General features: G+C 47.7%; 1 protein-coding gene across 1 annotated transcript in view; it reads left to right on the top strand.

The window, feature by feature from the left end:
- Positions 1 to 13,213, top strand: part of LOC147118182 (myosin-7-like) — a 157,938-nt gene that overhangs the window by 5,949 nt on the left and 138,776 nt on the right. The window contains 3 exon segments of the mRNA XM_085984285.1: positions 4,005 to 4,032; positions 5,837 to 5,945; positions 12,844 to 12,936. Coding sequence (XP_085840411.1) covers positions 4,005 to 4,032; positions 5,837 to 5,945; positions 12,844 to 12,936 — 230 coding nt within the window.

Genomic DNA, 13,213 nt, shown 5'->3' with positions numbered 1-13,213 from the left:
TAAATAGTAAAATCCTAGGATCACCTAGAGACTAATGGTAAATAGTAAAATCCTAGGGTCACCTAGAGACTAATGGTAAATAGTAAAATCCTAGGGTCAACTAGAGACTAATGGTAAATAGTAAAATCCTAGGGTCAACTAGAGACTAATGGTAAATAGTAAAATCCTCGGGTCACCTAGAGACTAAGTATTCTGCCCTTGCAGCGCGTTCCTATGCAGAGCTAGACAGGTAGCTAACAACTTGATATCTTCTCATAAAAATCACAAGGCTTGACTTTTCTTGTTAACTTTACTGAAAGATTCTTATTGTGAAACTGAAATACAATACAGAAATGGAAGCACACACTAGTGTACAAGCACATAACTGATATGCATACACAAATTTAGGTACGTCTGAGCAACACAGTACATGTGGCATGTAACTTACCAAAACACGTGGAAACACAGCTTACTGTGAATATACATTTAGCAAACTGAAAGGCATTCTCTTTAAATTAGCCCTGTACATAGTGCATCAAAATACAGCTACAGGTTAACCAGTTAGACAGAGAGCGAGCACTTCACGGCTAGCTATGTAAGTTTGCTTACAGAGAAAAGTTACAAACTAAACATTTTCTGCAAAATATAGTGTACACTAATCATCTATAACATTCTCAAGTACTTACAGACAAATAGTGTCCAAGGCTGGAGCGTGACAAGAATATAACTTCCCAGACCATGTGTGGCTGCAGGTCTGTGATATACAGTAGTTTACTGCACTTTATTGCGCTTTACCGCACTTGCTAGGTACCAAATATCCACTAGGTGGCGGCACACAATGGAAATCGACCCAAATTACTCAAACCCCTGAATTAACTGGAAAACTAACATAAATTCCTAATGGAAGGCAGCACACTAAGGGTAAATAGTAAAATCCTAGGGTCACCTAGAAACTAATAGTAAATAGTAAAATCCTAGGGTCACCTAGAGGCTAATGGTAAATAGTAAAATCCTAGGGACACCTAGAGACTAATGGCATATAGTAAAATCCTAGGGTCAACTAGAGACTAATGGTAAAGAGCAAAATCCTAGGGTCACCTAGAGACTAATGGTAAATAGTAAAATCCTAGGGTCACCTAGAAACTAATGGTAAATAGTAAAATCCTAGGGACACCTAGAGACTAATGGTAAATAGTAAAATCCTAGGGTCAACTAGAGACTAATGGTAAAGAACAAAATCCTAGGGTCTCCTAGAGACTAATGGTAAATAGTAAAATCCTAGGGTCACCTAGAGACTAATGGTAAATAGTTAAATCCTAGGGTCACCTAGAGACTAAGGGTAATTAGTAAAATCCTAGGATCACCTAGAGACTAATGGTAAATAGTAAAATCCTAGGGTCACCTAGAGACTAATGGTAAATAGTAAAATCCTAGGGTCACCTAGAGATTAATGGTAAATAGTAAAATCCTAGGGTCAACTAGAGACTAATGGTAAATAGTAAAATCAAATCAAATCAAATCAAATCAACTTTTATTGTCATTGTTAGTGCACAAGTGCAGTACAACGAAATGTAGGCTTGCGGCTCCCGAGAGTGTACAATTTGGATTAGGACACTTAAACATTTCAACATACATTTGTACATATATATTAGCATAAATATGACCATAATAAAGTGCATCAGCAGATGTGCAGGCTTTAGTGTTTATTTGTGGAGTTCAGTAGGATGACAGCCCTGGGAAAGAAGCTGTTCCTAAATCTGGTCGTACGGGTGCGAATGCATCTGTAGCGTCTTCCAGATGGTAGGAGGGCGAACAGACTGTGGCTGGGGTGGGTAGGGTCTTTGATGATGGACCGTGACCTCCGTAGACAGCGTTTCTGGTATATATGTTCTATGGTCGGTAGCCGGGTGCCAGTAATGCATTGGACAGTTTTGACTACCCGCTGCAGGGTTTTCCGGTCATGGGAGCTACAGCTGCCGTACCATACCGTGATACAGTTTGTCAGGATGCTCTCTATAGTGCAGCGGTAGAAGTTAGAGAGGATCAGGGGTGACAGATTACATCCCTTCAGCCTCCTCAAGAAATATAGGCGCTGCTGGGCCTTCTTCACCAGAGAGGAGGTGTTGAGGGACCAGGAGAGGTCTTCCGTGATGTGGACTCCGAGGAACTTAAAGCTGGCCACCCTTTCCACCTCCGCCCCATTGATGTGGATGGGGGTGTGACTTTCGCCTTTGGACTTCCTGAAGTCCACGATTATTTCCTTTGTTTTCTTGGTGTTATGGGCCAGGTTGTTGTCGGCGCACCACTTCACGAGATGCTGGACCTCCTCCCTGTAGGCTGACTCATCATTGTTGGTGATCTGGCCTACTACCGTGGTGTCATCTGCAAACTTGATGATGGTGTTGGAACCATTAACAGCCACACAGTCGTGGGTGAAGAGGGAGTAGAGGAGGGGGCTCAGCACACATCCTTGTGGGGACCCCGTGTTCAGGGTCAGGGGGGGGGAGGTGTGGTTGCCTAATTTGACAGACTGGGGTCTGTTTGTTAGGAAGTCCAGGGTCCAGTTGCAGAGGGAAGTGTTCAGGCCAAGAGTTTGGAGTTTGGTGGCCAGCTTGTTGGGGACGATAGTGTTGAATGCTGAGCTGTAGTCTATAAACAACATTCTGATGTAGGTCTCCTTACCATCTAGGTGATTCAGTGCCGAGTGTAGAGCAGTTGTGATTGCATCCTCCGTTGATCTGTTTGCCCGATAGGCAAACTGGTGTTGGTCAAGGGAGGCAGGAACACTGGCTTTGATGTGGGCTAAGACCAGTCTCTCGAAACACTTCATTATGATGGGTGTGAGTGCGACAGGTCGATAGTCGTTCAGACACGTCACAGCCGCTTGTTTAGGCACAGGAATGATGGTGGCGGTCTTGAAGCATGTAGGGACTACTGCCTGGGCCAATGACAGGTTGAAGATGGAGGTGAAGACATCAGCCAGCTGATCAGCACATTCCTTGAGTACCCGTCCAGGGATGCTATCCGGTCCAGTAGCCTTTCGTGTGTTCACTCTGCGTAAAGCGCCCCTTACGTCGGAGGTCGACAGAGTGAGCACCTGGTCTTCCGGGGGTGGCAAGGCTTTGGTAGCCGGCTCCTTGTTGTCCCTGTCGAAGCGAGCGTAGAAGTTGTTAAGCACCTCCGGGAGGGAGGCGTCGCTGACCGGGGGGCTGGTGTTTTTGCCCTTGTCATCAGTGATGGCCTGGATGCCTTGCCACATGCGCCGGGGGTCCGAGTTGTTGCGGAAGTGGTCCTCTATCCGCAGTGTCTGTTTCCATTTGGCAGTCCTGATACCCTTTTTTAGGTTGGTCCTAGCTGCTCTGTAAGCCGCCGTGTCGCCAGATTTAAATGCTGCGTCGCGTGCTTTCAACAGTGAGCGGACCTCTCCGTTCATCCAGGGTTTCTGGTTGGGGTATGACCTAGGGTCACCTAGAGACTAAGGGTAAATAGTAAAATCCTAGGGTCACCTAGAGACTAAGGGTAAATAGTAAAATCCTAGGGTCACCTAGAGACTAATAGTAAATAGTAAAATCCTAGGGTCACTTAGAGACTAATAGTAAATAGTAAAATCCTAGGGTCACCTAGAGACTAAGGGTAAATAGTAAAATCCTAGGGCCACCTAGAGACTAATAGTAAATAGTAAAATCCTAGGGTCACCTAGAGACTAATAGTAAATAGTAAAATCCTAGGGTCACTTAGCGACTAGTGGTAAACTTGCTGAACTTGGGGACACCCAGAGACGAATGTTAAATAATAAAATCCTAGGGCCATTTATAGGGTACAGAGGAGGTTGACCAGGGATGAGGGGAGGTCAGTTATGAGGAGATGTTGGAAACGTTAGGGCTGTTCTCCTTGGAACAGTGAAGGGTAAGAGGTAACCTAGTAGACAGCACAGGGACGATGGGCTGAATGGCCTCCTTCTGTGCTGTTAAATTCTAGCACTGTAAGTATGATTGCAGACACTAATTATTCTTTCCACTCAACAGACAGAGAGAATCAATCCATCCTGATCACGTGAGTACATTTTACTTCATTCAGAATGTGTTAAATCTCCCTCTACACTGCCCCATCAAACACTCCCAGGGCAGGTACAGCACGGGTTAGATACAGAGTAAAGCTCCCTCTACGCTGTCCCATCAAGCACTCCCAGGGCAGGTACAGCACGGGTTAGATACAGAGTAAAGCTCCCTCTACACTGTCCCATCAAACACTCCCAGGGCTGGTACAGCACGGGTTAGATACAGAGTAAAGCTCTCTCTACACTGTCCCATCAAACACACCCAGGGCAGGTACAGCACGGGTTAGATACAGAGTAAAGCTCCGTCTACACTGTCCCATCAAACACTCCCAGGGCAGGTACAGCACGGTTTAGATACAGAGTAAAGCTCCCTCTAAGCTGTCCCATCAAACACTCCCAGGGCAGGTACAGCACGGGTTAGATACAGAGTAAAGTTCCCTCTACACTGTCCCATCAAACACTCCCAGGGCAGGTACAGCACGGGGTTAGATACAGAGTACAGCTCCCTCTACACTGTCCCATCAAACACTCCCGGGGCAGGTACAGCACGGGTTAGATACAGAGTACAGCTCCCTCTACACTGTCCCATCAAACACTCCCAGGGCAGGTACAGCACGGGTTAGATACAGAGTACAGCTCCCTCTACACTGTCCCATCCAACACTCCCAGGGCAGGGACAGCACAGGTTAGATACAGAGTAAATTTCCCTCTACAATGTCCCATCAAACACTCCCAGGACAGGTACAGCACGGGTTAGATTCAGAGTAAAGCTCCCTCTACACTGTCCCATCAAACACTCCCAGGGCAGGGACAGCACAGGTTAGATACAGAGTAAATTTCCCTCTACAATGTCCCATCAAACACTCCCAGGACAGGTACAGCACGGGTTAGATTCAGACTAAAGCTCCCTCTACACTGTCCCATCAAACACTCCCAGGGCAGGTAAAGCACGGGTTAGATAGAGAGTAAAGCTCCCTCTACACTGCCCCATCAAACACTCCCAGGGCAGGTAAAGCACGGGTTAGATAGAGAGTGAAGCTCCCTCTACATTGTCCCATCAAACACTCCCAGGGCAGGTACAGCACAGGTTAGATACAGAGTAAAGCTCCCTCTACACTGTCCCATCAAACACTCCCAGGGCAGGTACATCAGGGGTTAGATACAGAGTAAAGCTCCCTCTACACTGACCCATCAAATACTCCCAGAGCAGGTACAGCACAGGTTAGATACAGAGTAAAGCTCCCTCTACACTGTCTCATCAAACACTCACAGGGCAGGTACAGCACGGGTTAGATACAGAGTAAAGCTCCCTCTACACTGTCCCCATCAAACACGCCCAACGCAGGTACAGCATGGGTTAGATACAGAATAAAGCTCCCTCTACACTGTCCCCATCAAAGACTCTCAGGGCAGGTACAGCATGGGTTCGATACAGAGTAAAGCTCCCTCTACACTGTCCCCATCAAAGACTCTCAGGGCAGGTACAGCACGGGTTAGATACAGAGTAAAGCTCCCTCTACACTGCCCCATCAAACACTCCCAGGGCAGGGATAGCACGGGTTAGATACAGAGTAAAGCTCCCTCTACACTGCCCCATCAAACACTCCCAGGGCAGATACAGCATGGGTTCGATACAGAGTAAAGCTCCCTCTACACTGCCCCATCAAACACTCACAGGGCAGGTACAGCACGGGTTAGATACAGAGTAAAGCTCCCTCTACACTGTCCCATCAAACAGTCCCAGGGCCGGTACGGGTACGGGGTTAGACACTGAGTGACGCTCGCTTTGTTTTCCTCTAGCGGAGAATCCGGTGCAGGAAAGACAGTGAATACTAAGAGGGTCATCCAATACTTTGCCAGTATTGCTTCTGGTGCTTCAATGAAGAGAGAGATAGCTGCCTCTGGAAAGGTTAGTCTCTCTCCCTGGTTGGTCGCCTTTGTTGGGGAGAGGAAAGGAGGAGAAGGAGAGGGCTTCAGCCAGCCAGTCCCAGCTTCCTTCTTGTGTCAAGAAGGAAGGCCTTTGAGCGAGCGGCGGCTGCCTGAGGTTGCTCCCGGGTGTGACGCGCAGAGCAGGAAAGTCCCAGGCCCCAGCCCGGCCTAAGCTAAGTTGGGGGGCAAGTAATGTAGATGCCTTCTCCTTGTTCTGGTGTGTGTGCTGGGCGAAGGGCAGGTAACATTCGCGCCACGCAAGTGCTCGGCAATGACCGTCTCCAACAAGCGAGAGTCTAACCACCGCCCCTTGGCATTCCACGGCATTACCATCGCCGAATCCTCCACCATCTGGTTGGCAGACAGAAAGCAAAGAGTTGGAATAAACGGGTCTTTTTCCGAGTGGCAGGCAGTGACTAGTCGGGTACCGCAGGGATTGGTCCTTGGACCCCAGCTATTCGCAATATATATTAATGATCTGGACGAGGGAACTAGATGTAATATCTCCAAATTTGCAGACGACACAAAGCTGGGTGGGCGTGTGTGCTGTGAGGAGGATGCTGAGAAACTCCAGGATGATTTGGACAGGTTGGGTGATTGGGCAGATGCATGGCAGATGCAATATAACGTGGATAAATGCGAGGTTATCCACTTTGGTGGCAAAAACAGGAAGGCAGATTATTATCTGAACGGCAACAGATTGGGAGAAGGGGAAGTGCAACGAGACCTGGGTGTCCTTGTGCACCAGTCGCTGAAGGTAAGCATGCAGGTGCAGCAGGCGGTTAAGAAGGCAAATGGTATGTTGGCCTTCATAGCGAGAGGGTTTCAGTACAGGAACAAGGATGTCTTGCTGCAGTTGTACAGGGCCTTGGTGAGACCACACCTTGAGTATTGTGTGCAGTTTTGGTCGCCTTATCTGAGGAAGGATGTTCTTGCCATGGAAGGAATTCAGCGAAGATCCACCAGGCTGATACCTGGGATGGCAGGAATGACGTATGAAGAGAGATTGGGTCGATTGGGCTTATACTCACTGGAGTTTATAAGAATGAGAGGGGATCTCACTGAAACTTATAAAATTCTAACAGGACTGGACAGACTGAATGCTGGAAGGATGTTCCCGATGGTCGGGGGAGTCCAGAACCAGGGGTCACAGTCTAAGGATAAGGGGTAAGCCATTTAGGACAGAGATGAGGAGGAATTTCTTCACCCAGAGAGTGGTGAACCTGTGGAATTCTCTACCACAGAAGGTAGTTGAGGCCAATTCATTAAATATATTCAAGAAGGAGTTAGATATATTTCTTAAGGCTAAAGGGATCGAAGGATATGGGGAGAAGGCAGGGACAGGGTACTGAATTTGGATGATCAGCCATGATCTCATTGAATGGCGGAGCAGGCTCGAGGGGCCGAATGGCCTACTCCTGCTCCTATCTTCTATGTTTCTAGGACAAAGCAGCCCACTTAATTGGCACCTCATCCACCACCTTAAACATTCACTCCCTCCACCACCGGCGTACCGTGGCTGCAGTGTGCACCATCTACAAGATGTACTGCAGCAACTCGCCAAGGCTTCTTCGGCAGCACCTCCCAGGCCCGCGACCTCTTCCACCTAGAAGGACAGGGGCAGCAGGCACTTGGGAACACCACCACCTCCAAGTTCCCCTCCAGGTCACACACACCGTCCTGGCTTGGAAGTATATCGCCGATCCTTCATCGTCGCTGGGCCATAGATAAGCCTGTATGGCTTAGCTATTCCCCAAATCCTTTGAAAACAGAATATTCATTTTGCAATTGTTTATCTTGGAGAGCCTCTCCTGACACAAGACTTCCTGATGTAACGTTTACTAGCATAGAGTCCTAGAGTTATACAGCACAGAAAGAGGCCCTTCGGCCCATCATGTCCACGCCGGCCATCAAGCCCTGTCTATTCTAATCCCATTTTCCAGCACTTGGTCCGTAGCCTTGTATGCTATGGCATTTCAAGTGCTCATCTAAATGCTTCTTGAATGTTGTGAGGGTTCCTGCCTCTACCACCCTTTCAGGCAGTGAGTTCCAGGTTCCAACCACCCTCTGGGTGAAAAAGTTTTTCCTCAAATCCCCTCTAAACCTCCTGCCCCTTACCTTGAAACTATGCCCCCTGGTTATTGACCCCTCTACTAAGGGGAAAAGTTCCTTTCTATCTACCCTATCTATGCCCCTCATAATTTTGTACACCTCAATCCGGTCCCCCCTCAGCCTTCTCTGCTCTAAGGAAAACAACCCCAGCCTGTCCAGTCTCTCTTCATAGCTGAAGCGCTCCAGCCCAGGTAACATCCTGGTGAATCTCCTCTGCACCCTCTCCAATGCAATCACATCCTTCCTCTAGTGCGGCGACCAGAACTGCACACAGTATTCCAGCTGTGGCCTAACTAGCGCTTTGTACAGCTCCATCATAACCTCCCTGCTCTTGCCTTCATTAGCCGAGGCATAGAATATAAGTATCCCATATGCCTTTTTAACCACCTTATTTACCTGTCCTGCTGCCTTCAGGGATCTATGTACATGCACATCAAGGTCCCTCTGATCCTCTGTCCTTCCTAGGGTCCTACCATTGATTGTGTATTCCCATGCCTTGTTAGTCCTCCCAAAATGCATCACCTCACACTTTTCAGGGTTAAATTCCATTTGCCACTGCTCTGCCCATCTGACCAACCTGTCCTGTAGCCTGAGGCTTCCCTCCTCGCTATTTACCACTCCACCAATCTTAGATGCAAAAGTTTTACCAACTGCTATGTGGATCTAATGGATCCCGATTCATATTTTATGACCCTAAAACTAAACCACTCATGGGTGATGTCATTATCCTAGCGTCATAGCAGTTACAGCACAGAGGGAGGCCATTCGGCCCATCATGTCTGTTCTGGCCGACAAAGAGCTCTCCACCCTAATCCCACTTTCCAGCTCTTTCACAGAATCACAGAAACCCCACAGTGCAGATAGAGGCCATTTCGGCCCATCGAGCCTCCACCCGATCCCCGTAACCCCTACACCAACACATATCCCACCCTATCCCCGTAACCCCACGTATTTAATCCCCCTAACACTAAGGGTCAATTTATCATAGCCAATCAACCTAACCCACACATCTTTGGACTGTGGGAGGAAACCGGAGCACCCGGAGGAAACCCACGCAAACACGGGGAGAATGTGCAAACTCCACACACAGACAGTCACCCGAGGCCGGATTCGAACCCGGGTCCCTGGCGCTGTGAGGCAACAGTGCTAACCACTATGCCACCGTGCTGCTCTTTGTCCATAGCCCTGTAGGTTACGGCACTTCAAGTGCAGATCCAAGTACTTTTTAAATGTGATGAGGGTTCCTGCCTTGACCACCCTTTCAGGCAGTGAGTTATAAGAACATAAGAACATAAGAAATAGGAGCAGGAGTAGGCCAATCGGCCCCTCGAGCCTGCTCCGCCATTCAATAAGATCATGGCTGATCTGATCCTAACCGCCAATCCACTATCACAGAACCATCTCCTGAATCTAACCGAATTAGACACACGAAATAGGAGCAGGATCAGGCTACACGGCCCCTGGGCCTGCTCCGCTACCCACAGGGCCATGTCCGATCCGAACCTAGACTCATGTCCAAATTCCTGCCCGCTCCCCGTAACCCTTAATTCCCTTTACTTCTAGGAAACTGTCTATTTCTGTTTTAAATTTATGTAATGATGTAGCTTCTACAGCTTTTTGGGGCAGCATATTCCATGGACCTACCACCCTCTGAGTGAAGTAGTTCCTCCTCATCTCAGTTTTGAAAGAGCAGCCCCTTATTCTAAGACTATGCCCCCTAGTTCTAGTTTCACCCATCATCGGGAACATCTTCCCCGCATCCACCCGATCCAACCCCTTCACAATCTTATATGTTTCAATAAGATCGCCTCTCATTCTTCTGAACTCCAATGAGTGGAGTCCCAATCTACTCAACCTCTCCTCATATGTCCATCCCCTCATCCCCGGGATTAACCGAGTGAACCTTCTTTGTACTGACTCGAGAGCAAGTATGTCCTTTCTTAAGTATGGACACCAAAACTGTACGCAGTATTCCAGGTGCGGCCTCACCAATACCTTGTACAACTGAAGCAATACCTCCCTATTTTTATATTCTATCCCCCTAGCAATGAAAGCCAACATTCCATTGGCCTTCTTAATCACTTGCTGCACCTGCATACTAACCTTTTGAGTTTCGTGCACCAGGACCCCCAGATCCCTTTGTACTTCAGTACTTTCCAGTTTCTTGCCATTAAGATAATAACTTGCTCTACGATTTTTCCTGCCAAAGTGCATAACCTCACACTTTCCAGTATTGTATTCCATCTGCCAAATCTCTGCCCACTTACTTAGCCTGTCGATGTCCCCTTGCAGGTTTTTTATGTCCTCCTCACTCACTACTTTCCCTCCCATCTTAGTATCATCTGCAAACTTTGATATGTTACACTCGGTCCCCTCCTCCAAATCGTTAATATAGTTCTCCTCAACTCCCCTCTAAACCTCTGACCAATTACTTTAAATCTGTGCCCCCTGGTTTTTGACCTCTCTGCTAAGGGAAATAGGTCCTTCCTATCCACTCTATCTCGGCCCCTCATCATTTTATACTCCTCAATTAAGTCTCCCCTCAGCCTCCTCTGTTCCAAAGAAAACAACCCCAGCCTATCCAATCTTTCCTCACAGCTGGAATTCTCCAGCCCTGGAAACATCCTCGTAAATCTCCTCTGTACAATCAATTTTCAATTCAATTTTTCAATTCAAATGCTTTATTGGCATGAAAGTTTACAGGGAACCATATTGCCAAAGCTTACATAACAAAAAGTACAGGTTTCCAACATTCTGTAGGTGTCAAACAATTTTGACCCTCGTTGGGTACAGACAATATTAATTTAAACAGTCGTTGACCCTCGTTGGGTACATTCAGTATTAATTTAAACAGTCGTTGGGTACATTCGGTATTGATTTAAACATTTTTAGATTATATATGCTATGGGTGTGCTCGTTAGTCACTCACTGTTCCTCAGGTTGTGACATGTTGTTACATATTGGGCACCAAGATATGGTCTGTCTCCTTCCCCCAGGACTATTCTTAATTTTGACAGGTCATCCCATTCTTTGAAATCTGGGGTTGTAAGGCTGAGCTTGTCAAAATATATGTTTCTTGTTTTGTTGAATTTTTTGCATTTTAGGAGGAAGTGCACTCTCTAGTGCAATCACATCCTTCCTGCAATGTGGTGACCAGAACTGTACACAGTACTCTAGCTGCGGCCTAACTAGTGTTTTATACAGTTCTAGCATAACCTCCCTGCTCTTATATTCTATGCCTCGGCTAATAAAGGAAAGTATCCCATATGCCTTCTTTTTTATCATAATCATAATCAACTTTATTGTTATTGTTAGTGCACAAGTGCAGTACAACGAAATGTAGGCTTGCGGCTCCCGAGAGTGTACATTTAGATTAAGAGATTTAAACATTCAACATTCATTTGGCTTGTAATACATTAGCATATAAACATAATAAAGTGCATTGGCAGATGTGCAGGCTTTAGAGTTTATTTGTGGAGTTCAGTCGGATGACAGCCCTGGGAAAGAAGCTGTTCCTAAATCTGGTCGTTCGGGTGCGAATGCATCTGCAGCGTCTCCCAGATGGCAGGGGGGCGAACAGACTGTGGCTGGGGTGGGTAGGGTCTTTGATGATGGACCGTGACCTCCGTAAACAGTGTTTCTGGTAGATGTTCTCTTATTCTTATTCCCTTACACAAGCACTTTACTTCTCAGGAAACAAGCAATGCCTTCCTTTTACGACACTTCAAAGTCACCCTGTTTAAATGTGATGAGAGCCTGTTAATCCCAGCTAGAAAGAAGTTCGACTGTTAGACATTGTGGAAGTTAAAAGTTTAAGGGGGAAAAAGTCCGTTGTTTGTGCTTCCCCCTTAAGAGGGCACCAATTGGGGCACAACGCAACTAGAGGCCGGGCGCGGCGATGTTTGCGCCGTTCGCAAAATTAACTAGGCATTTTGCGGCAGCGCTAAACACTACCGCCACGATCTCCTGCGCCGGCAGATTGTGATGTCATTCGAGTGCGCAACGCCCCGGATCGGTTATTGAGTGGCGCCCCCTGCCTTACCGCCTGCCGCTAGCAACGACAGGTTGAGGGGAGCGTTATGCTGTCAGAAGGGGACTGGGGGAGTGCTATTTAAAGGCGACCGCTTCCTGCCTTTTCTTGTCGGTGACATTTTTGCACCACGCATTCTGAGAGAGAGAGAGACTTCTGGAGAGATTCAACGCGGAGCAGGCTCGAAGGGCCGAATGGCCTACTCCTGCTCCTATCTTCTATGTTTCTATGTGAAGGAGTTTTGAGTACTGAGCAGCACTTTGCAGGTTTATTTTGATTTGCCCTTCCTTGCTTCGCCAGCGCTCTGAGGTAGCGCCTCGCTCCTCGGCCTTTGCGCCTTAAGACAGGTGTGTAGCGCCTGATTTAGCGCTCCAATCAACTCCAGGGGCGATAAAAGCCAAGTTTGCTGTCGGAGGCGATAATTAGCGCCAGGCGCTGAACTTTGCTCACGGCCGATAACGGCGCCCCATACGGGGCGATACCGAATTTTTCCCCCAACGTGATGAGAGCCTGTTAATCCCAGCTAGAAAGAAGTTCGACTGTTAGACGTTGTGGAAGTTAAACGTTTAACAGCGGTAAGACGGGGGAAGAAGGGAGGGTGGAGGAGGTTTTGGAAGAAGGTGGGTTGGCCAGTCCAGGGGGTGGGTGGTGTGCGGTGGTGGGGGGAGTTTGGGAAGCAATGTTTAAGCTCCGACCTCTCACCCTGACCTTGTTACCTTTGACCCCACTCCAACAGGGTACCCTGGAGGATCAAATCATTCAGGCCAATCCTGCCTTGGAGGCCTTTGGCAACGCGAAGACATTGCGTAATGACAACTCCTCCAGATTCGTAAGTAGACAAGGAAGGACAACTTGCATTTCTATAGCACCTGTCACCACCTCAGGACGTCCCAAAGCACTTTACAGCCAATGAAGTACTTTCTTGAAGTGTAGTCCCTGTTGCAGTGGGGGAAACGCGGCAACCCATTTGCGCACAACAAACTCCCACAAACAGCAATGTGATAAATGATGAGACCATCTATATTTTAGTGATGTTGGTTGAGGGATAAATACTGGCCTCAGAACACCGGGGAGAACTCCCCCTGCTCCTCTTTGACACAGTGTTC

Source organism: Somniosus microcephalus, chromosome 4 (genome assembly GCF_052327205.1).
Source record: "Somniosus microcephalus isolate GS21.2 chromosome 4, FLI_Smic_1.0, whole genome shotgun sequence".
Lineage (NCBI taxonomy): Eukaryota > Metazoa > Chordata > Chondrichthyes > Squaliformes > Somniosidae > Somniosus > Somniosus microcephalus.
The sequence above is the reverse complement of the archived record's forward strand: the minus strand, read 5'-3'. Positions and strand labels throughout refer to the sequence as shown.